This window comes from Eubalaena glacialis, chromosome 13, assembly GCF_028564815.1.
Source record: "Eubalaena glacialis isolate mEubGla1 chromosome 13, mEubGla1.1.hap2.+ XY, whole genome shotgun sequence".
NCBI classification, from domain to species: Eukaryota; Metazoa; Chordata; class Mammalia; order Artiodactyla; family Balaenidae; genus Eubalaena; species Eubalaena glacialis.
In genome coordinates this window covers 3,770,441-3,794,393 of record NC_083728.1, presented here as the reverse complement: position 1 = coordinate 3,794,393, position 23,953 = coordinate 3,770,441, and the positions used below count along the sequence as shown (strand labels likewise).

General features: G+C 45.9%; 1 protein-coding gene across 1 annotated transcript in view; it reads right to left on the bottom strand.

Annotated features, from left to right (window-relative positions):
• Positions 1-1,458: 1,458 nt before the first annotated feature.
• CDH26 (cadherin 26) overlaps positions 1,459-23,953 on the bottom strand; it is a 43,162-nt gene continuing 20,667 nt past the window's right edge. The window contains 16 exon segments of the mRNA XM_061209786.1: positions 1,459-1,644; positions 2,573-2,647; positions 6,540-6,608; positions 8,231-8,308; positions 11,129-11,268; positions 11,271-11,309; positions 11,892-12,113; positions 13,383-13,520; positions 13,523-13,621; positions 14,894-14,903; positions 14,905-15,037; positions 19,390-19,557; positions 19,559-19,657; positions 21,235-21,419; positions 23,000-23,134; positions 23,332-23,497. Of these exon segments, the coding sequence (XP_061065769.1) occupies positions 1,459-1,644; positions 2,573-2,647; positions 6,540-6,608; positions 8,231-8,308; positions 11,129-11,268; positions 11,271-11,309; positions 11,892-12,113; positions 13,383-13,520; positions 13,523-13,621; positions 14,894-14,903; positions 14,905-15,037; positions 19,390-19,557; positions 19,559-19,657; positions 21,235-21,419; positions 23,000-23,134; positions 23,332-23,497 (1,942 nt within the window).

The window sequence follows — 23,953 nt, the reverse complement described above, 5'->3', positions numbered from 1 at the left end:
CAAAAACAGACGGTGGGTCACATCTACCCCACGGCCATAGTTTTCTGTCCCTTGCCTCAGATCCAGGAAGGTCCAGTGACCACCTACTGATCCTTAGCAACCATTCAGACTCAAAAAGTATACTGTCCTAAGATATTACTGTTATCCTGAATTACCCAGAAAATGTCCTAGACTCTCCTCGGAATCATTCCAGCATTGGCATAGCTGTTCTACACATCTGTGAGTCAGCTTTAGGCTTTCCAATGCTTTGGAGATGGTTTTTCTTCTTTTTCAGTTACTCAAAGCACTAGGTGATACATGAAATAACTATGTACAAACTCTTGAGATCTCTTTAAAGTAAGCATTTGCACAGCTTCTTTAAAAAGAAAGGGAAAGTTTTAAGCTTGCGTCAGCTAAAACTTAGGTTTAATATAGCATTTCACTGATTTGACATAAATGTGCTTCTCCTGATTTATCCCACAGGTTCAAGAGGGGACTAACAAAAGACTATGCTCATTAATTATATAAATTTTTTAGAATTTGCCACAGGCTTTTAGATATCTAATATATACATTAAAGTGTCCTGGTAGCATTTAAAATTCTGCTTAACCAGTTTCTTATCTATTGCTCAGACAAGAAAACTGAGTATATATAGGGCACATGTCCTACTATTTACATTTTTTTAGATATTTAAAGGAAACTATCCCCTCCCCCACAATTTACACTAGCGGTAGGTGGACATGTAGAAATCAATTAAAGTTTGTGGTTTTGTGCATAGATAAAATTTAATCAGAATTTATTCACTCAAAGGCTCCTAAGTTATTTTACTTACATAATACATGCAAGTTAAATTACGTCAGTTTGGTTTTTTTAGTATGTACTGCTCATAAATTTTAAGTATAATCATTTCTCTCATGATAAAATATTTTATCTATTTATCTACTCAAAAAGTACAAAGGGCTTAATATTTATTTTTTTTAAAAAATCACTAAAAATACTGATCACAAATGTTCTAGAAAACATTTCCCTATTTACTTATTTTTCACTTAAACTGAAGCAGAATCATAATTATAGAAATTTAAATAAGCACTTAAAAAATCTGTTTCCCCAGTTTTTCCCAAATAGCTGGGGTAATCAGTGGACTATATTTTATTTACCCTCAGAGTTGGGCTATGAGCAGCCATGAGCTGCTTCCATGAGCGGAAGCAAGGAATTAATTACACAATTCAAGTTTCTCTAGAAAATCTGCCTGACAAATCGAATTTTTAAAAAGTATAACTTGCTGTTTCACTTTGGTTCAAGATGTCTGGTCTGCGAATGTCCAAGCATTTAATCCAGACTCAGTTTAACCTCATTCAAGAACTAGAAGGTAATTTTTTAAAAAAGGAAGTAAGGAAGAAACATTCTAGATGTGATTTCCCCTTCATGAGTTATTCCAATTCACCAAAATATGCAGTTTTTAAGAAAAGAAAACCTGACTCAGAAATATATTTCTTCGAGTGGAGCAGCCTTTGGCCCCAAAGAGTCCAGCAAGTCGGGCGACAGGTCATGTTTGGAGAAGGCGAGAGAACTGCGGGTCTCTGCTCGCTCACACTTGCCCTCCTCTGCGTAGACGTGAGGTGGGTAACCAGGGTCTCCCTTGGGGACGTCAGCACCACCGAGCTGCTGCAGGGGAGCCACGAGAGAAGGTAAGTGCCATGGTGGGCAGGGCCTTGTCCCCACTGTCGCAGACGTTTCTACAGACTGGTCTTGAATGAGGTACCTAATTTCTTTGTCCCTGAGTTTCCTCATTTTATAATAAGGAAAATAATAGAACCTGCCCTGGTGGGCTGATGCAAGAACTGAGTTAATACCTTTCGATTCCTTAGGACAGGGCCTGGTACGCAGTGATTATCATCCACGAGTTTGCCAAGTAAAGTAACCCTGGGCAGACGACGCCCACCAAGCATTGATCTATTCATTTACACTTGTTATTTCACAGGTCTGAGCCCCAACTTTCCTGCAACGTATGGGGCTCCTTAGGGTCGGAAGCAGCACCTGCAGCCTCTGTGTGCGTCCCTCCCTGCATGGGGTGGGGGCAGGCACACACAGAGAGAGTCTCTCCACAGCACCTGCTCCGGCCCCTTCCATTTAAACTACCCATGCATTTGCCCCAACTCCCAAATCACTGTTTAATTTGCCCAAGAATAGAGGGTGGCTGTGTTAAGGAACCTTCCAGGAGAGACAATGTTATTGTCCAGTAATTCCCTCCAGCACAGTCAACCCACATCTTTCGTAATTTCACAGAAAGAGACCATTCACTGTTGTCTGAGGCTGTGCTGATCTGCAGAAATGCCCCTGGAATGAGGATTCCCATGAAAGCACTTGCTATGGACTGAATTGTGTCCCCCCAAACTCTGATGGTGCCCTGATCTCAGACCTCCAGCTTCCAGAACTGTGAGAAAAATAGTCTGCTGTTTAAGCTGCCTGTCTGTGGTATTTTGTTATGCAGCCAAGCTGACTGACACGGTGATTAGGAGGAAGTGGCCCCAGGTCAGTGTGGGGCCAGATGGGGAAGCAGAACCCACTCACCACCAAGGGGAGGCCTTCCTACCTGACTCAGCATCCCTGCCATCACTCGTACCCTCACTTCCATGGGTCCTTTGGGCACCACAGTATCCAGGTAAACCTACAAAGCAAAGAAGCAGAGTCCTAACACCACCAAGGACTCACAGCTCCCCACCAAGTTGATGGCCTCTTCTGGCCAGCAGACAGGGGGCCACCACTGGGCGGAGGGTTGTCAGAGCTCTCCTTGAGGGACAGCAGGCCAAGGGCAGTTTGATCAGATGTCACCTACGTGTGTAGTGGGAGAGAGGGCAGGCCCTGCCAGTTTTGACTGATAGACCCTTCAACACCTTGGCTTCTAGGGAAGAAGTGAGCTGGGCAAGCCTGGCCAGTGGGGTTTGGGACTATTCAACAAACGAGATTTAGCAAACAGTTGATTCCCACAGGGAACCTCATCCCGCTTCCTGCTCCCCCGACCGCATGGCTCTTCCCCAGGTTCTAATTTCTCCTCCTCCTGCCCTTGCCGGGTCAGCCGCACCTCGTGTGTGGTAGTGGGTGTGCCGCCCTCCACTCATTCACCGGGCAAGTGCTCATGGACCTGGGTCTTGGGGTACTGGCTGAGGAGTGGGCTAGAGCAGTGAGGAGGTGGACTCAGCGTGCACCATGTGGGGGCTGCCTGGGAACCCCCAGATTCCCCAACTGCATCATGTAAGTCAGGCCCGCACAGGGAACGGCGAGGCAGCCTCACTCGGGCTCATGCAGGCACGGGGCCAGCGCCCAGGGTGAGAGAAACACAGTGATGACCATGGAAGGTGCAAGAGAGACCTCACCCAGCCTGCGCCTGGGGACCTCTCAGGAGGAGAAGGACCAGGAGACAGCAGCAGAGGGGCCAGGGAGAAGCAAGGGCCAGCAGAGGCCTGGAGGCTGGAGGGAGTTCAGACCTGCAGGCGGAGGACAGAGGCCACCACACGGCCTTAGGCCTCAGGGCTGCAGACTATCACAGGGCAATGGCCAGCCGTTGGGAAGGTTTAAACTGGAGAGTGACATGATATGATTTGTGTTTCTAAAACACTGATGGCTTTACGGCTGAAGTGACTTCTGATAACCCCTGGGTTTAGGGGTACTTAGTGCACTCCAGAAGATGTATGTAAAAAAATTGTAAAGCTTGGAATAATTTTACATGTCCATGAGGATATACACACACACATACACACACACACCCCTATCTGTACACATATCTATCTATATACATAAATGCAGCACACCACACCATTGTGAATTGAACTAAACACACTTAACCAAAGAGAGAGCAAGGGGTGACCCTTACAAACAGCCCTGGGGACCTGCTGCCCAAAGATGCTGTGCCCTCAGTCAGCCACCCTCTGGCTCCCGTGGGCCTCTAAGAGGATGATCCCGGAGACATAGGCCCTTCTTCCAATGTGCTCACGGGTCAGACACCACGGTCCTTCCCGGGTAGTGGAAGAGGCTGCGCCAGTCTCCAAATTCAGGGTCGATTTTGCCTTGAGCCAATTTTAGGTCCTACCACATGCTGCATTTTGCTGCATTTTGCTGCATTTTCCTGCATTTTACTGCATTTTGCCCCGTGTGTGTCCACTCTGGCCTACAGCACCATTTCCCTTCACCCGGCCTCTCTGCACTGAGACCCTGGCTTCAGCTGTGTCCCCAGGACCTATGAGTTCTCAAAGATACTTTGGCAAGAGGATTTGAATTTCATTTTAGGGAAAATTATTTTAATAATAATATTTAATGTTATTTTTCTAATATAATGGAGAAGGGTTTACGTCTTTTAAACTGAGTCCCCCCAACATGTTAATAAAAGCAAAAATTTTATAATTTACTTTTATGAAACTTGAATGATGCTTTTTGTCTCTTGTTTGCTGAATCAAAGGGAACCTGATATGATAAATTGAGCTCCCTAAAATTATTTGAAACTGCTTATTGGCATAAATTGAAATTTTCTTGATACTTTAAGAACTAATTTCAACAATGTGAGGCAATGAATTAGGTGCTAAGGTAAAATTTTGCAAACTTCCTCCACAATATCTAACTTCTTTCTTGTTGTTGTTTTCAACCGAATCACTATTTTTATTTGTTGCTTTGGTAATAGGTATATGTTATAAATGTTAATGTACTTCAAAATTGGTACTAATAAAAAACAACTCTTTTCTGTTTTATTTATAAGGGCATTCTTTGTAAGATCTCATTTGTAAGGAAGGATTCTGCTGCTAGTAAGGTTCAGGGAAAAGATAGACTAGATGGCCTCTATGGCCCCCTTAGCTCAAAACTTCTATAAATCTGTAAAGAATCAAAGCAAAAGAATATTCAGGCCTTCACCAAGTTCTTAGCTTCTCAGCAGCAAAAGAAATTTGCCAGGGACTGAAAAACTCTGATGCTTTCAAGTCTAGATGTAGGTACTTTATTTACTTCTCATCTCTTTCCCACATTCACTTCTTTTGGCTTATTTGGATGTTGGTTGGGTATGTTTTTTCTCACCTCCTCCCTTCCCAGTTTCCCATTTTCAGGGCTTCCCATGGCTATCAGGACAGTAAGGTAACTCTTTTCATGATAACATCTTCATCTGTACTTACAGGAGGAGGGTATTTGTTTCTCACACTTCTTGGATCAAAAAACATGCCACGACCCTTAAATTTTTTAAAAAATGAAAAATTAATTAATTCAAGTAAAAAGAATGAAGTGTTTATTGGTTTCATATAAATTACCCAAGGATACAAACACATAGCCAGAAATTCGTGTAATCATATTGCCTTTTGCTTCTGCACTAAAGGTATAATGATTCTAACGATAGCCGTGTAGGTGTTCATAGCAGAAATCCATGGGTGAGTTTTATAGTTGCTTTGTGGGGATGGAGCATGAAAATATAAGATTTTCAAGCCCCATCTTGGGTCCACAAAATCCCCATAAGACTCATTTTGTGCCATGAGCATGGCCTCAAAGTCTGTGAATGAGACGCACGCAACCCCTAAGACTCAGGACTGGCTACATAATTTGCAGGACCCGGTGCAAAATAAAAATGAGAGCCCCTTGTCCAGATATGAAGAATTTCAAGATGGTGACAGTAGAGCACTAACCAAGCACAGGGCCTTTCTGAGCACAGGGCCTGTGGGACTGACCGGGTTCCACGCCTGTGAAGCTGGCCCTTCCAGGACCAGAGGGACACACCTATCATACACAAGCCCTTTCAAGGATTCATGGCACCATGTTTGCGCAAAAAAGAAGAGCACATTTTTAACCTTGGCGCAAACTCAGCCTGAGAAAAGATAATGAATTATAGAGATCTTGAATTATTTTTTAGAAGTTTCCATCATAAAAACTGGGGCTCTTTGGACCTTGAGAACCTCGTTTAGTTCTTGTCAGAAAAGTAAATTTTTTGTTAAAATAATATCTAGTTTTACTAGTGAAGTCCAAATAAGGTCTGTGTTTGAGACCTGTGTTAATAGTGTTGTACCACAGTCAGTTTTCTGGTTTTGATAGCATACTATGGTTATATACAGTGTTATTCTTGGGGGGAGCTGTGTGAAAGGTACACAGAAACTCTCTGAAATATTTTTACAACTTCTTGTGAGTCTGAAAAGTCATGTTAAAAAGCAAAGCCATAGTTGTAGAATTTGTACATGGAGTATATAAAGGGGAGTTGGGGTTCAATTTGGCAGGAGTATGGAATCACTGGGCTGGAATTTGCCCAGGGCCAAGGCCATTGCTCTTGATCTTATAGATGATCTCTATAAGAGATGGACACAGGGAAATGTATCTATCTGTGGCTGTTCTGAGAAGTGTCATATTTGATCAGCACTATCAAATAACTCAGTAACAACCAACGATCACAATAACTAGGTAGACAGATAAGAAGGTTTTCACTGACTATGTGTTTGTTCTACCCATATCACAGAATCTTCTAGAAGGGCCGCCTCTCAAGGGAACCAGCTGTCAGTCATCAGTGAAGTCCCAGCAGGAGGGAGTGAGCTTGTGGAACTCACCAGAGTCCCCAGCACAAAGTGGACTTGGTCTGATGCACTTGGTGAAGATGGCAGCATTTCGCCTAAATCCTGGGGGAAAACGCTGGGGGAAACTCCAAAGACAACACATCTCCCTCCAGTTGAAAACGAAGGCACACCTTTCCCTGCTCAGATACTCATATGCAAATAAAACTGGCATTATGATGGGGGGTGGTGGTGGTGGTGGAGTGAGAGTAGAAAAGGAAAGGTGGAGAGAAGCAAGGAAAAAGGACTATAGTGAAATGGAATTGCATGCACCAATGTGATTTGAAGATGTAGATTCTAACATTCTACCGATGACGTTATAGACACCTGACAATTGAATATGCCCACGGACAAGATCTAGAAGGTAACACAGACAAATGAAATTGCTTAGCTTTAGGGATAGGAGTGTGGACAATTTTTGCTTTGGGTTTCTATTATTTTAATATAAGCCCTTCAATCATGCAATAAAATTTCAAAGAAAATAAAGCAGGCAATGGTCCTTAGCAACAGTTTTAAGATAGTTCATGTCTTGTCACAGATTTTAAAATAACAGGTTACCTGATAAGTCATAAGTGACAACTTCACTTCGGGAAAGTATGTGAATGGCTGTCGACTCAACCAGCCACCACAGGTGCACTTACTATTTGCAGGACATCATAAAGGGAACCCAGAGACACTCCAAGAAATAGAAGCCACAGGCCTTGGTGTCCTCCCCTGCAGATGGGGCAGCAAGATACCCTCCTGCACGGGTCTGGTGAAAATGCAGTGGGATTATGCTTGCAGAGTGCAAACCCCAGGGCACGGTCAGTGGATCAGAGCTCTTAGTGTGCTTACCAGGAGCAATGCTCTGGCCTCCGGAAGCTTACAGACCAGTTAAGGAAAGAGAGGCCCCCGCCAGCCCCCCAGGAGTCTCTGCACTCCCTTCCCCTGGGAGCGTGGATTGGTGGGCAGATGCCCTCTGGACCTGGACCTGCTCACCCCAGCCAGGCACCTGCCCAATAAATGACGGCAGCCCTGGGTCAACTCGCTCTTTTTCAAAGTGGGATCATCGTCCTCTTAGAGAAGGGAAGGTTCAGCCAGTTTGGGAACAGGGTTTTAAATGACATTGAATTGCACAGCAAGAAAATTAGTCCCTTTCTAATTCCTCTTCCATACTCCTAATGACAACAAGGAGAAAGTCTCCATCGGGTGCCAGCCTGGCTTGGCTCTCTCTCTCCTTCCACATTTTCTACCTGGAATTACTGGGTTCTATTTCTATTGTGTCTGCGTTCCACTTACCTGTTCTTTATACAAGCAAGACTGGTTTTTCATTTACAGTTGAAATATAAAATTTCCTATTTAAAGAAGTGTATTTCATTTGTATGCAAGTCCATTTAAAGAAAAAAAATTTTTTAATACACTAGTGCAAGTGGCATATGCATGTGGCAAAAAGTCGTAATGGTCTGTAGCACTGGACAGACTGGAGTGGGCCCTGAGTCATCTGACACTTGAGCTGGGAGGCGAAGGCATGTGAGGTCGAGCAGAATCACGGGGCCTTTGCAGGTGGGGCTGGGGTGGAGGCAGGTGTGGGTCGGGCCTGCAGGGGATCATCCTGGGTTGGGGGTTGGCGGAGCAGCCAGGGTGTCCGGGGGACCATCAGCAAAGCCACCCCTCTGTTTCAACCCAAGCAGCAAATGAGCCACACTTACCTTAGCTCCCAGCTTGGCGCCCGCCTCGGCTGTGTTGATGGACAGGGCTGACATCTGATCCCTGACGTATGACCTTTCCTGTGGGACACAGGGAAAGAAATATGACAGGAGCTGAAATTACAGATGGCGGTAATAAATGCAGACAGCAAGGAGTATCATCTCCCCCAGATGCATTGTTCTATGCCATCACAGAAAGCATCCAGACCCTGGAAAAGACACCTGCCCTATAAAGCAAAAGGACATACTTGGGGAGAGGATGCTTTTGTAATTGCTGGTTAGGAAGTGGAGTTTCTTGTTGTTTAGTGTTTCACGTAAAGTGATGGTAAAAACAAAAACCAACTGACAAAACCAAAAGCCTTGTTTCACTAGGGCCTCAGCATCTAAAAGCCTGTTCTCATCCTCTTCTAAGACTCACAGTGAAGGCTCTTGGGGTCACCACGGTTGGGCAGTGCTGTGTGCAGCCTTATCCATTCCTCATTCAACAAATATTCACTGAGGGACTCCAAAGTTGATGGGTGCTGGATTTCTTTTTCTAAGAGCTCACCAGCTTCCCCACAGAGAGGGCAGGCCCCTATGCTATCTTGCAGACCCTCTTGACTGGGGGCGTCCAGCGGCAGAATAGGACAAGGCGGGTGGAATCAGTGATGGCATCCGGGATGAAGGAGTCTTCCCAGGAGTGTACAATGTCCCCGGTGTGTGTGAATGCAGGCTGGTATATTCAGGCTAACGGAGATGGATAATGGAGAAGCGTGGACACTTTGGGGTAGCCTTATTTACCAATGGCTACAAAGACATAATTGGTAATTACTGTTAATAATACTAGTAGTAGCAGCCACTGTTTACTGTGTACCAGTAATTACTAATTTACATGTGCTATTTGATTAAATTGTCCAATAAGCCTGAGAGAAAAAGAACACCATTGAGATCACTTTATATATGAAAGTCAAGGATTGGTTAGATTCTGTATCTGATAAGACACAGTTTGGGAACCTAAACCCAGGTTTGTTGGACCGCCGTTCTCAGAGCCCTAAGATACTGTGGCAGGAACGGGGGTGTGTCCTGGGCTGTGAGTAGCAGAGGAGAGGAAGGACATCTTCTGGGACAAGATGAGCTACAGGCCCCTTGTCCTGGATTGGGTGCTCTTGTCCCTCTGACAGCCGGCCCTTGGTCAGTGCCACCAGACCCCCTCCAACCTGCCTGGCCTAGCCCTGCAATGACCAAGCTTCCTTTCCACACACTCTGCTTCTGTAGCTGCTCCTCCGTCCCAAACAGACGACCACTAAGCAGCTGGCCAACAAGAACAGGCATCACCAGCACCCCTCCCACCTTGGCAGTGCCCTCAGCCAGTGCCTGGGGAGACGCCCTCCCCACGGGCCTCCTTCCAGCTGGGCAGCCTCAGCTCCACCCACCAAGCGGGAGGCTAAGCACAGCCCCTTGGCTCAGGAGCTCTTTCCATTTTCCTGGATGGTTGAGCATCAGAGCAGAGTAGAATTGCCTGAGGCAGGGGATTCTATCTGTCCCACAAAGCACTGTTGTTTGTCAGGATGGTTTCCTTCTTAAAATTACACAAACAAATCAAAACAGGTAGCTGCTATTCTCATAGCTGGGGGCAGGGGGCATTCCTTCTGGGAATCCAACTATCTAGATAGTTCGGACCATGCCTCTGCCTTCCTGTCCCCACGACGGGGAGGGCTGGACGCTGACCTGCACAGACATGGACTTACAGGTATGTGCATCCTCAACGTGGTCCAAGGCTCTTACTTCCCCTTCCTTTGCGCCAAAAGAGGAGAGAAAATGTGGGAAGAACCCTAGGAGTCTTGGTCAACCACCAGCTTCTCCAACCACCAATCATCTTTTAGAATATCTCCCTATTTATCCGAGCCAGGGACCAAAGTCAACTGGACTCTCTTTTCCCAAAATCATCTCACTAAGTCTCTTCCTTCCAGGAGAAAGCCGAGGGTAGAGGTCTCAGACAACAGCAGATGAGGCAACCTGAATCTTCTGCGTGAAAGACAGTGTTCCCTTTTGACATTTCTTGGCTTTCGCCTTTCGGATCAACCAGCCTTAGTTCAGAGTGAAGTGAAGACAGACAGGAGCGCTCACTGTGCTTGTATCTCATGGCCCAGCTGGTGACGAGGGCGATGGAGCCAAGGCAGGGCCAGGATCGGAAGCGGCAGGTATGAAAACCCAGCAGTCGCTGGCTGATTCCACCTTGTGTTGGAGGCTTGTGAGGTGCTGTCATGGGCTTCGTCTTCCTTGGCCCATAACCGACTTGTGAGGCTGGTTTCATCCTCCCTGGCTCACAGCTGAGGATGCGCGGAAATGACTCGCCCACCGTGACACAGGCCCAGGGCTGTCCCTGCAGGGCCAGTGGGCTCTCTGCTCTACCTCTGCTGGAGAGGCTGCATGCGTGGGTTCTGCCTTACTTCACCCCACACCACGGCCAAGAAGCCAGCGTGGGCTCACTTAATTAGGGAGCATAGCATGTTTTCCGTGTAGAGAAACTCCACCTGGCAAAAGTCATTTTTCCTAAACAAGGTTTCTCAGCCTTGGCACTGCTGACACTCGGGCCGGTGACTTCTGTGTTGTGGGGACCGTCCTGTGTCCGGCAGGATGTTCAGCAGCCTCCCCAGCTTCTACCCGCCAGACGCCAAAAGCATCACCCCCCCACTGCACTCCCAATTGAGTTGTGACCACCAAAACGCCTCCACACTGCCCACTGTCCCCTGGGGGCGGGGGGGAATGGGGGGGCAAAATCACCCCCAGTTGAGAACCAATGCCCTAAAACAATAAATCAATTTGTGGGGTTGGACAATTTTCACAGGACTTTCTTTCCTATTTGCTACTCAAATATGGTGAGATGGTGAAATGAGAAAGGACCGTGAGTGAGAACAGTACGGCCGTGCCTAACTCGCATCGACATGAAACACAAGCACTGAGTTCCACTGCCAGGACAGGGGCGGCTCCGCTCTCGTCATTCCACATGATCAGGGTCTGGATGTCTTCCTCACGTGGGATAGAGCATCCCTGCCTCTGGCTTCAGACACAAAATAACATCTCAGCAGGAAAAGCAGAGTGGCTGTGATGAGAGAAAGGCGGAAACGAGGTGCACAAGCTCATCTAGATCAGAGGTTCCAACAGGATCCTGTGCTGCTAACTTGTAACTCAGCCATGAACACAGGGGTCACGTGCACCTTCATCATCTTTGTAGCCACAGCACTTAGCACAGCTTGGGGCACGAGTAGGTGCGATATAACTATTTGTTGAACTGATGAATACCATGTGACCAGTAATATTTTATTATTTCCTTGAAAATTGAGCTTCCTTGTTAGCCTTTGCCAACCCTGGGAGCTTATGTTCATTGCTGCCCTCAGCTATTATAAACCATACAGTCTCCCTTAGACAGTGTCCATCTCTAGGTCCCATGGCTGTAAGTTGCTGTGTACTAAGTAGAAGCTGCCTTTGCCAGGCAGGCAGCATTTCTGACCAGGGTGGCAACCTCTGATCTGAGTCTGGGACTCTGATGAGCCTAGGGGTTATTCTCACAGGCATCCTGCTGACCTCGGCCATCATCTGCTCCCCACCCCCGAGGACTCATGCCCCTGGCTCACAGCCTGGGGAGAGGAGCCGCATTCCCAGGATAGCTCCTGTATCTGCCGACCTGCCAGAGGTATGAACGCCGCACAGAGAGAGGCCAGGACCCCCTGGAGGAGCCCGGCTCCCGCGACGGAGGGCTCTGCACACGTGAACCCACCGGGACAGGAACAGACCCTCACATGGACAGTCTGCTTCTGGGAGAGTCCCTGTTTGTCTCCGATGAAAAGCGGCACCAAGTAGTCACCACGTGGGAGGCTTCTCAGCATTAAAAGTTCCATTGAGCAACCTGCAGAGGGAGAGGGACCTTAGCTGCATTGACTTGTGCATTTGTTCAGCTGCTCGGTGGGTATTTCCTAGGTGCCTCCCATGTACCAAGGCTCTGCATGAAGTTAGGGTCGCCAGAAGCACCCTCACTCGGACACCAGCTGCAAGTGCAGGGGTTCCCAAGACCACCCTCAGGCTGATTATTCTCTAGAAGGACTCAGGACTGGCTGAAAACTGTATACACATGGCTAGGGTTTATTACACTGAAAGGATATGGATTCATATCAGTCAAGGGAGGAAGTACATGGGGCAGAGTTTAGAAAAGTATCAAATGCAGAATTTCCAGTTCTCCTGCCCATGGAGTCAGGACCACGTTACCTCCCGGCATCCATGAGTGACAAGATGCATGGAATACTGCCAACCAAGGAAGCTCACTGAGCCCTGTGTCCACCGTCTTTATCAGAACTTGGTCTTGTAAAACTGGTTAGCCACCCACATGGCTGATTAACTGACATCCACACGATTACATGACCCAAAGGCCACACCCTAAATCACATTGTTCCTATTGATGGACACAAGATCCCCTCCCCTAGGTAAACAGAGACACTTTTATCAGGCAGGGTATTCCGAGGGCTTGCAGATCACCTCCCGGAAGCCCAGACCTCTTTTGGGATAAGTTTCAATGCTTTACAGCACACTCTGGGTCTGGGAACTGTAAACATGGACTCACAGTTTCAACTAAAAAACAGGTTACATCCTAGAGACCAGTTAATAGAAGCACAAAGGAGGATGTTGACACTGGATGCCGGTGGTTCCTCCTGGTAAAAGCACCCCAACTTTCCTTTGGGGGAGCCCACACTTCCTGAACTCTCAGCCCGTGTGGGTCAAGAGAGGCTAAGCCCAGATCCCAGCCAGATCCAGGTGTGGGCTCAGAACCAGCCAATCAGCACATCTGCCCTCCCCACCCACGATGTTGAGCAGGACAGGTAACTCAAGCCTTGCAGTGAGGTACACCTTCTTGCCAGGATGAGTCCCAGGGACTCCCAGCTGCTACCCTGCCACCTCCAGAGGAGAGCCTGCCTGAAGATGAAAGGACCCAGAGAAAGGCAGGGCCAAGGTCTGGAGCTGCCTTCTCCAGGAAGTCCTCGGAGCCCCCAGCTCTGCTGGGACACAGGCTCACTTGGCCTCTTTCTCGGTTACATAGCTAACACATTCCTCTTTTGCTTAAGTCTGTGGAAGTCAGGTTTCTGTCTTTTTCCATCCTTTATCCCCGATCAATGCAAATACTCACCATGATTTTCCCCCAGTCTCCACGTGTCTTCTGTGTTTCCCCAGGTATTGTCCAATTTGAAGGTGAACGGGTCGGAGTAGGGCTCCTGGTCCCCATCCTCCGCCTCGATGGGGAGGGGCTTGCCTCCTGCAGACTCCAGACCTCCAGGTATCGAGACCGTGGGTGGAGGGTGGGCGCGTTGTCGTTGGTGTCTGACAGGAAGAGCAGGATGGTCCCCGTCCCCGTCCGCAGCGGGACACCTGTGGCGGGGGGATTCCAGGAGGGTTGCTGATTAACTAAAGAGGCTGCTCCATGCACACAGACCCCTGGGAAATTAGCGTTCTCAGCCTCTGGGAAAAGAACCACTCCACGGAAACACTGAGGCCATTTCCCTTTCAAAGTCATAAGCTTTCCTGCAGGGGCTCAATCTGTTTTCCTGCTTTTTTGAAAATTCAGAATATCTGGGCAGGATAAGTTAACAAAACACTTGCCCCTTCCCATCATTTGTAGAACGAGGTAGAATGTAGAATCATCGAGTAGATTAAAACATCAGTCATGCAAGGTGTTAAGGCAGGAGGCTGGGGGTCGGGGGTCAGGGGGGTCGGGGAGGGGGGATGGGTGTGACGTGGTGATGAAAAAGTCTGCACCTGGACTGGTGCTGCATCTTGTAATCCTGGTTGTGAGCCTGCACGAGGGTTTCGCAAGGTGGTACCACTGGGGGACACTGGGCAACGGGTACTCAGGATCCCACTATGTTATTTCTAAAAACTGCATGTGAGTCTACAATTATCTCAAAATAAAAGCTTAATTTTTTAAAGCCATTCCACTGAAAAAAGTGCCATTCATGAAACCATCCATAAAAGAATCATGGAGCCCTCCTCACCTAGGACCAATTAGGAACACAGATTTGATATCTCCCTAACCAACATTCTACTGTTAATTATACAAATGGGATATACAACCACATAGCCCTGGGAACCTGGGTTTTAATTTACAGATTTTTTAAAAATACAATCACTAAAGTTATTTGAAATTTTTTATTTATTCAGCTTTATGCTTTGGTAGGTTTAGAAATCCAGCCTTGGGAGATTATAGAGAAAAGCGTTAAAACATGCTCATGAGACCACGCATCCTGGTTTATAACAAATTTGTCCTGTACGGTCACATTTACGTGAGCCTATAAGCTGGTCCAAGTACAGGGAGACTGTGCTAATGTCTATCATATGCAGTTGGCTTTGACAAAGAGCTAGAGAGTTGTCTTATGAGCAGATGGAAAAGACGCTGGGACGGTGGCAGCACCCTAATCAGGCTCACCGTCTCTGAGTGAACGCTGCCCCTCTTTCCACGGCAGGCCCCCAGCTTGCTATTTCAAGAATCACCATCAAAAATAATCACCACTATGGACGCACAGTGATAAAAGGGTTTACTTTATATTTTTCCCAGTGTTCTGAAGACACTCACCCATGTCATTTTCCCTCAAGAAGCAAGAAAACACAACCCCCCCCCCCCGACAATTTTAGGTCAACCCTTACCATCATCAACAAGTATGAGCGATGATCATGTAAAAGCTGTCACTCACATGACGGGATTCGCGGTCAACTTGCTTCCTGGTGATTACCGCCCCTGAGAGCTCATCGACACTGACCCAATCTGCCGGATCATAAGCCAGTTCGTATCTTGTAGAAGAAAACACATGCAATTTTAAAAATTAACACGTTACATCAAGAGAGACAAATCCAAATATATCGCAGCAGACACAATTCCTATCGTGAATTTAGGAAGTTAGGAGTGTTCACGAATCTGACGAAGGCCCAGGGATCTGAGGCCAGACTACAGTGTTAAATCGGTATTCACTGAACAGGGAGAGCCCTTTCCTTGTCGGGCTGCACGTAACTCTGTCCACCTTAGGGAAAACATTTTGTCCTGGAAAAGAGCCAATCTTCAGTTGCCTGCAGGTGCTGGTGGCTTAATGTTAAAACCAGCCTGCCCTTGCAGAGAAGCACAGGACTTTATTACCCTGGAGCCCAAAGGATTCAAACGTGGGTAATCCAGTCAGGCAACGTGGTCGTCTACATCCTCCCTCACCTGTGCACACCTGATGCCATTTTAATGGGCGGGCACACCTAGCCTTCCAGAATTCCCCAAGACCTGTTGGAATCAGAAGGCAGTCATCCAGGGGCTTCCCTGGTGGCACAGTGGTTAAGAATCCTCCTGCCAATGCAGGGCACACGGGTTCGAGACCTGGTCCGGGAAGATCCCACATGCCACAGAGCAACTAAGCCTGTGCACCACAACTACTGAGCCCGCGAGCCACAACTACTGAAGCCCGCACGCCTAGAGCCCATGCTCCGCAACAAGAGAAGCCATCGCAATGAGAAGCCCAAGCACCCCAATGAAGAGTAGCCCCCGCTTGCCGCAACTAGTGAAAGCCTGCGCGCAGCAACGAAGACCCAGCACAGCCGAAAATAAATAAATAAAATAAATAAATTTATAAAAAAAGAAAAACCCTTAAAAAAAAAAAAAAAAAGAAGGCAGCCATTGGAACCAAGCCGGGATGCCAAGCACAGCTATTGTTCCTCCTAAAGGACCTGCAGAAGGAAAGGCCTGTACCCACAGGCAAACACAGAAAAGGTGCAGCTCCCACCAAAGGGTCAGAGAAAGGGAGTTTCCGCGTCTTCTCTTTCATGTTGTGTAAAGGCTTTGGAAAAGGTCAGTAACTATCTCTCTGATAGTTGACAGGTCATGGTTTTTAAAGGGACCAACCATAATGTAGGGATGGGAATACAGCACTGAATCAGATACAGGCTCTACGTGGGTGTTCCCAAAGCAAGGTCCAGGGACCAGCAGCATCACCTTGGAACTTGCTAGAAATGCAAATCTCAGTCCCCACCCCAGACCTCATAATCAGAAACCACAAGGGTGAGGCCCAGCAAAGGGCATTTTAACAGGCCCTCCAGGTGATTCTTATTCTAACTCAGCATGCACCTGCGTGGACCTGTGCTGCTCTGGAGCTCTTGGTTAGCTGCCCACGATGAGACAATAGCAGAAACTATTGCTAGACAATAGCAGAGCAAGTGTTGGGGAATTTTTTATAGTCAGTGGCATTACTGTGACCCCCAAGCACATAATCATTTTTTGTAATTTATTTTTTAATATTTTATAAAATTATTACTCCACAGTGAATTGGAAATTAAAAGAAGCAAAATATGGTCCTTCTCAATGGTTAAGTTGAGAAGCATTGCTCTAAGGAAGAATCTCAAACTGGCGTGCCCGCGAGGGTCCGAGCAGGTGGCAGAAATGAGCGAACTGGTCGGATGGGGATTGGGGCCAACCGCTGAGTGAGAGGTGGAAGGGACATGATGCAGGACCCTCTCTATGCCCCAGATGATCGTGACCTCGTGGGACACAGACCCAGTGATGCCGAATCTTCCTCTTTTTCAAGAACATCCAGATAATTCGGGTTGTTAGCTTAATCTCTTGATTTTTAAATGATGGCAGCTTTATTATTTTTTTCTTTTTTTATTACAGTGAAATACACATAACAAAATTTACCACCTTAACCATTTTTAAGTGTGCATTTCAGTGGTATTAAATAATTCACATTGCTGTGCAACCATCACCACCATCCATTCCCATAGCTCTTTTAATCTCGTAAAACTGAAGCTCTGTACCTATTAAACAATAACTCTCCATTTCCCCTCCCGCCAGCCCCTAGAAATTGGCATTATATTTTCTGTCTTTATGACTTTTGACTACTCTAAGTACCTCCTATAAGTGGAATCACACAGAATTTGTCTTTCTGTGATGGGCACATTTCATTTAGCACAATATCCTTAAGGTTCATCCATGTTGTAGCATGTTGCAGAATTCCCTTCCTTTTTAAGGCTGAATAATACTCCACTGCATGTATAGAGAACATTTTGCTTAACCATTCATCCATCAGTGGACCCTTGGGTTGCTTCCATGTTTTAACTATTGTGAATAATGCTGCTAACAGTGTGGGTGTACAAATAACTCCTTGAGACCCTGTTTTCAGTTCTTTTGGGTATACACCCGGAAGTGGAATTGCTGGATCATACGATAATTCTATTTTTAATTTTTGAGGAACTGCCATACTGTTTTTCACAGAGGCTGTACCATTTTACATTCTCATCAGTGGTGCACAAGGGTATCAATTGCTTCACATTCTCCCCAACAGTTGTTTTCTGTTTTTCTTATGGTAGCCATTCTCCTGGGTATGAAGTGGTATCTCACTGTAGTTTTGATTTGCATTTCCCTGATGATTAGTGATGTTGAGCATCTTTCATGTGCTTATCGGCCACTTGTATATCTTCTTTGGAGACATATCTATTCAAGTTTTTTGCCCATTTTTGAATCACGGGTTTTGTTGTTGTTCTTGTTCTTGTTGAGTTTTAGAAGTTCTCTGTACTTTCTGGATATTAATCCCCTATCAGATATATGACTTGCCAATATTTTCTCCCATTCTGGCTTTGTACTCTGTGGATAGTGTCTTTTGGTGCACAAAATGTTTCCATTTTCATGAAGTCTGATTTGACTATCTTTTCTTTTGTTATCCGTGCCGTTGGTGTCATATCCAAGAAATCGTTGCCAAATTCAGTGTTGTGAAGCTTTTGTCCTATGTTTTCTTCTAAGAGTTGTCTTATTTTAGGTCTTACATTTAGGTCCTTGATCCATTTTGCGTTAATTTTTGTGTATGGTGTTAGGTTACCTGTTTGTGTCTTTGGATCTCAAGAAAGCCTCTTGAAGACAACATAGAGTAAGATCATGTGTTTTTATCCATTCTACCAATCTCTGTCCTTTGATTGGAGAGTTTAATCTTTATATATATAAACTAATTACTGATAAGAAGGGAATTAACTTCTGTTAATTTTTTGCCCGCCCCGGCTCCCACAAGCAGTGTGCACAATTCCAGGGACACGTGCACAGCTGCCTTCCGTGGGGCTGCAGGTGGGGAAGGGTAGCCGCTGGGGAAGGTACTGTGCTAAGAGCTGAAATGGACCAAAATTAACCACAGTTTACAGTCTGCCTTCCCCTGGAAGGTGCAAGCCTTCAACAGATTCCTGAGTTCCAAAATAGGTACATCAGACAGATTCTGCCAGCACAACTGTCTGGATGGGGAGAGAGACTCCTGGTGCTTCCCACTCTGCCACCTTCTTGGGGATTATGGAAACTTTGTTTTTAAAAACAAAACACTAAGCAACCCAAGTGTCCATCAAGGGATGAATAGATAAAGTGTGGTATATACATATAATGGAATATTACTCAGCTTTAAAAGGAAGGAAATTCTGGGGCACATGCTAGAACATGGGTAAAACTTGAGGACATTATGCTAAGTGAAATATGCCATCACAAAAGGACAAATCCTGTGTGATCCCATTTATATGACATAATTAGAGCAGTCACATTCATAGAGACAGAATGTTGAATGTAGTGCCAGGTCCTGGGGGTGGGGGGAACGGGAAGTTATTGCTTTCTGGGGGCAGAGTTTTAGTTCAGGAAGATGAAAAGAGACGGATGGAAAGATTTTGCAGCTGGACAGTGGTGAGGGTACACTGTGAAGTACAATCTGAATGTACTTAATGTTCCCGAACTACACACCTGAAAATGCTGATAGTGGTAAACTTTACATACATTTTACCACAATGAAAAAGAAAACACTTCTGTTGCCCAGAAGCCAGAGGGCTGCCAGTTTACAACCTTTGATAGAGGGGAACTAGAAATACATAACACATTCTTTTAATACAAGAAAAAACTGTAAAAGAATTTTGTGCTAAATGCAAAGGAAATGGACAAGTGGATTCCACCTTTGGGGGTCAGAGACCGCTATAGAAACAAGAAGGCATTGAACCTGGGGAAGGTGTGTTCTGGGGTGGCTTCTGGTATTTTCATAACTGGAATGGAGTCGTCCTCAGGAGCACATGAAAGGAGCTAATTTCCAACAGGAATCCTCTGGGTCATGTGGCTAATTCTGCATAACCCGCCACCCGTCCCGCTCCTGTCTCCCCACCTTATCCGGCTGGCAGTTCTGTCCGGATCCGTAGCATTAAAAATTCCCACCTGAGTCCCAGGCCCAGCGCCGTCGACTTCACTGACAATGAAGGTCCCGGGGTGGAAGGCGGGCGGGTCGTTGACGCTGGCCACCCGCATACTCACGGTGGTGCTGGCCGCAGCCTGCGGGGCCTCTGCAGCCGCCCCCTTCGCAGGAGAAGAGCGGCCCCTCGTTCTCCACGGCCACGACCGGGCTCCGCACTGGCTGAGTCTCACAGTGCAAAGGCGGCCGCAGAGAGAAGACTGCATTAGCACCGCAGCTCTGCCGGCCAGAGGAAGCCTGCTCAGCACGTGTGTCGCTGCAAACCCAGTGCCTGTGGCTTTTGTGCTTCGTTTATTACTTACATCGTCTTTGATAACGATCAAAAGACAGTCGTCAGCCCATTTTCAGATCATTTATGGAGTTCTTTTTTTCCCCTCCCCCCTCTTGGTTGAAAAGAGCCACCATCCATCAGAGGGTAATGAAAAATGCAACAAAAACCATAACCTAATAAAACATTAATGTGACAACTCTACCGCAAAAAAATTAGGGGAGCTTAGGGAAATATAGATATTAATGATCATAGCTATTCAGGGTACAAAGTGGTCAGTGACTTAAAAGGACTGAAAGACTTGGAGTATTTGGGAAATTCAGCCCCAGGCATCTGGTGTAGAGAATCCACAGAGCCTTGCTATTCACAGGGTGGATGTGGCCCGTCGGCATCACCTGGGAGCTTGTTACACTGACAGGCAGAAACGGGCCCACCCCAGATCTACTAACTCAGGTCTGCCTTTGAACCTGACCCCCAGGTTGACTCACCTGCACTGCACCAGAGGCACTGGTCATTCTAGGGTCTACTGAGAGCAATTAAGACTAAAGGCACTGGAGTCAGACTGCCCCAGTTTGAACCGCTATTCCAGCTGTGTGACTTCCTGAAAACAACCCAACCTCTCTGGGCTTCGGTTTCCTTATCAGTAAATGAGATAATAATACTTTACTGCAGGGCCAACTCTCCACTAGTCACAGCAGGCAAACTGCCAGGAGCCCACAATATTTTTACGGGTCCGTGCAAATGTTCTAATTTCTTTCAAACCCAGGAGGAAAAACAATGAACTCATAGGGTTAGAGAAAATACTTTAAGTGCTTTTATCACAGCAGGAAAAAAAAATGCTAGGGACTATATAAATCTATTAAATTTTGTCTAAAACAAAAAAATTTAATGTTGGAGTAATTAATCACATCAAAAATAATCTTTAAGGGACTTCCCTGGTGGCACAGTGGTTAGGAGTCCGCCTGCCAATGCGGGGGACATGCGTTTGAGCCCTGGTCCGGGAAGATCCCACATGCCGCAGAGCAACTAAGCCTGTGTGCCACAACTACTGAGCCTGTGCTCTAGAGCCCGCATGCCACAACTACTGAGCCTGTGTGCCACAACTACTGCAGCCCGCGCCTGGAGCCCATGCTCTGCAACAAGAGAAGCCGCCGCAATGAGAAGCCCACGCACCGCAACGAAGAGTAGCCCCTGCTCACCGCAACTAGAGAAAGCCCACACACAGCAACGAAGACCAAGCGCAGCCAAAAATAAATTAATTAAAAAATTTAGAAAAAATCTTTAATATTGATATGTATAATTTTGGTGGGAGGAGCCATGAAGGCAAAAGGGCTGAGGGTCCATGGCAGAAATCATTGTGCAGCCCTGCTTTCCTCACTGGCCATGGGGGTCGGAACACACGGATCATCACCACTGTTGGCGCCTATTTCATTGTCAGGAATCCTACAGAAAGGGCCGCAACATCTACAGCTACCTGCGGGGATGCATTTACCTTGATAACATTTAAAATCCCTTCATTGGTCTCAGGATCCGTCAAAATGTCAAAATGTCCCTCTTCATTGCCATTTAATATATTGAACTTCACTCTCCATGCTGACGTAAATGGAGAATCACCATCTTGGACCTCAAGACATAACACGCCCTGGCTGGCTCGGCCTTCTGCTATCTAAATGTTATACTGACAGAAGCAATCATCATTTCAGTGTCACGGAGAAAAAGAAACGCAATTGAAAAAGAAAAAAAAGAAAGAAGAAAGAAAACATAGGCCTTAGAGACAACCACCTGGATATTTCTCTTGTGATTGAACTTGACTCCTAAGGATCTGAAACTCTGCCTGTTACAGCAGAACAAGCATCAGTAACAAACATCTCCTCCCTGCTCCCTGTGACTTGGTGTCTGAATAACTGAACAGCTGAGTAACTTTAAAAGCACCCTTCAATTCAACGTGATGCACTACTTTTTAAAGAATTTTTAAAGTAATAATACATACCTTAGTTTATGCTGCCTAAAAAAATCTAACTCTTCTCCTAAAATAGAGCTCTTATGATTATTTCAATTAAGACGATCATTTTTCTAACATATAATAGGTCTTTCAAATAGCTCCTTATTCAACACTTTTGGTGACAAGATAATTTCTCTAGATGAGCACATCAAAATAACAGCGTATATTTTTTCCAGCCCTACTTTTGGGAGCACAGCTTTTTACTAAGCCAGAGAAGGATTTTGAAACAAGACTCAAACATAATAAATATGTTTCAGTTATTATATACTGTTAGGTGAGGGGCTTTCATTGAAAACATTTCAACTTTGGTCTATACAATTAATTTTTTTAAATGACAGTTTAAAAAAATAATTGTATCATTTATTTATTCAACAAAGGCTACTGTGTATCAGATCCTGGTTTAGGTGCTGTGAACAAGACAGCAAAAATCCCATCACCAGGGAGCTCATATGGAAGAATGAAAAATTAAGAAATTGGAAGTAGATCATGACTGGTTTTTATTTTCTCTCTTAGCAATCTTCCGTATTTTAAGTGGTATGGTGTTTCCAAACTGATGGGAACAGTGGGTGCCAACACTTTCTTCAAGCCTGAGGACCTAGTAGCATGTGAAATCCTGTGTGGAACCCAATATGTATAAACCAGGTGAGCTGGGAAAAGCCAGGCCCGAACCCACCTACCCATCTTTCCCATTTCAGAGCTCTGAACATTGTGTGCAAAGCTCAGGCCCAGACTTCTCACCCAGGGCCAGTTCTGCAAGGTCTGCAGATATTTTCAGTTGTCACAACTGGGGGTGCTACTGGCATCTAGTGGGTAGAGGTCAGGGATGCTGCTCAGCATCCTACAATTCACTGGGCAGCCTCCCCTACCCTCCCCCGTACCCTTCATCCAGCCCCAAATGTCAACAGTGTGGAAATTGAGAACCCCTGACGTGGATGGAGCAGGGATCCTCTGTCCTCCCCGAGCCTCGGTTCTCTTACCTGCAGAATGGAAATCATGCAGCAGCTCCAACCAGTAAGAACCTAAGGATCCATGTAAATGCTCTGAACACAGTTTCTGGCACAAAATAGTAAAAATGTAAGTTCGCGTGACTGTTATTAACTGGTTCTCTATCAATATAGTTGACATCTTGATTCTAATTTACATTACTTTGGAGCACTGCACACATCTTGGGTGATATGGGGAATTCCCTCAGCAAAACCAAGCCTAGGATGTGGAGGCCATCCGTGTGGGGACTTAGAAGCCAAGGCCGCGCAGACGCCTTACACTGTCCCGGCTGAACATGGCATGTGGTTGTTGCCGTCTCGCACACGTATGTGAACCGTGGCCGTGGATGACAACGGTGGTCCTCCACAATCCTCCGCTCTGATTAGTAATGCAAGCCGAGGAGCAGTCTAAGTGGAGAGGAAAAGGAAAGTCAAGCCCTTCAGACACAGGAAAGGGGAACGTTAATACAGAAATATTCCATTTTAGCAATTTCAGTAGCCAGTCTAGCCACAGAGGGTTTCTCACTGCAAACGTAAACCCTAAGTCTGGGGCTCAGAGAGCGAGAACCCATTTCATTTTTCCAAAACAATAAAGTGCGCATAACCTCGTAATCTAAGCATCCTGACAGTCGTATTTCTCCACTAATACGGTCAATCCAGAAAGCACTTTTTCTCAGTAAAGGTGTTTGGGAAACAAGGAAGTAAAGGACATGAGAATTTGGAGTATTTTCTGGACCCAAATCCACTGTTAACATCTGAAGAATAGGTTGACTTGGAAAGAATTCTTTAAATTGTTACTGTCGGCCAAAGGCAGCCTATCAAACCAGTAGGAGGATGATTCTTTGCTAAATGGCATTGAGGCATATGGCAGAGTGGATTAAATACTTACATACAAAGTCAAGCTATAGACATACTGGACAAAATAAAGAGGGATAAATAGTCATAAGGTCAAGAAGCACTTTCTTCATGATTGCAAATGTAGCAGGCTTAAAGGACAAAACTGGTACATCGATTTTTAAAAGTGTGGCAAAAAAAACTATAAATGAAATTTAAAAGGAAATGATAAACCAGGAAAACATATTTAAAATACATATTGGCAGATAGAGACATAGACATTGTTAATATATAAGTAGAAAAGTGACAATCACACCAGCAGAAATGGACAAAGAAAAGAACAAGCAACTGATAAAAGAAATAAAAATGGCCAAGAAAGCTATCGTGCGTTCA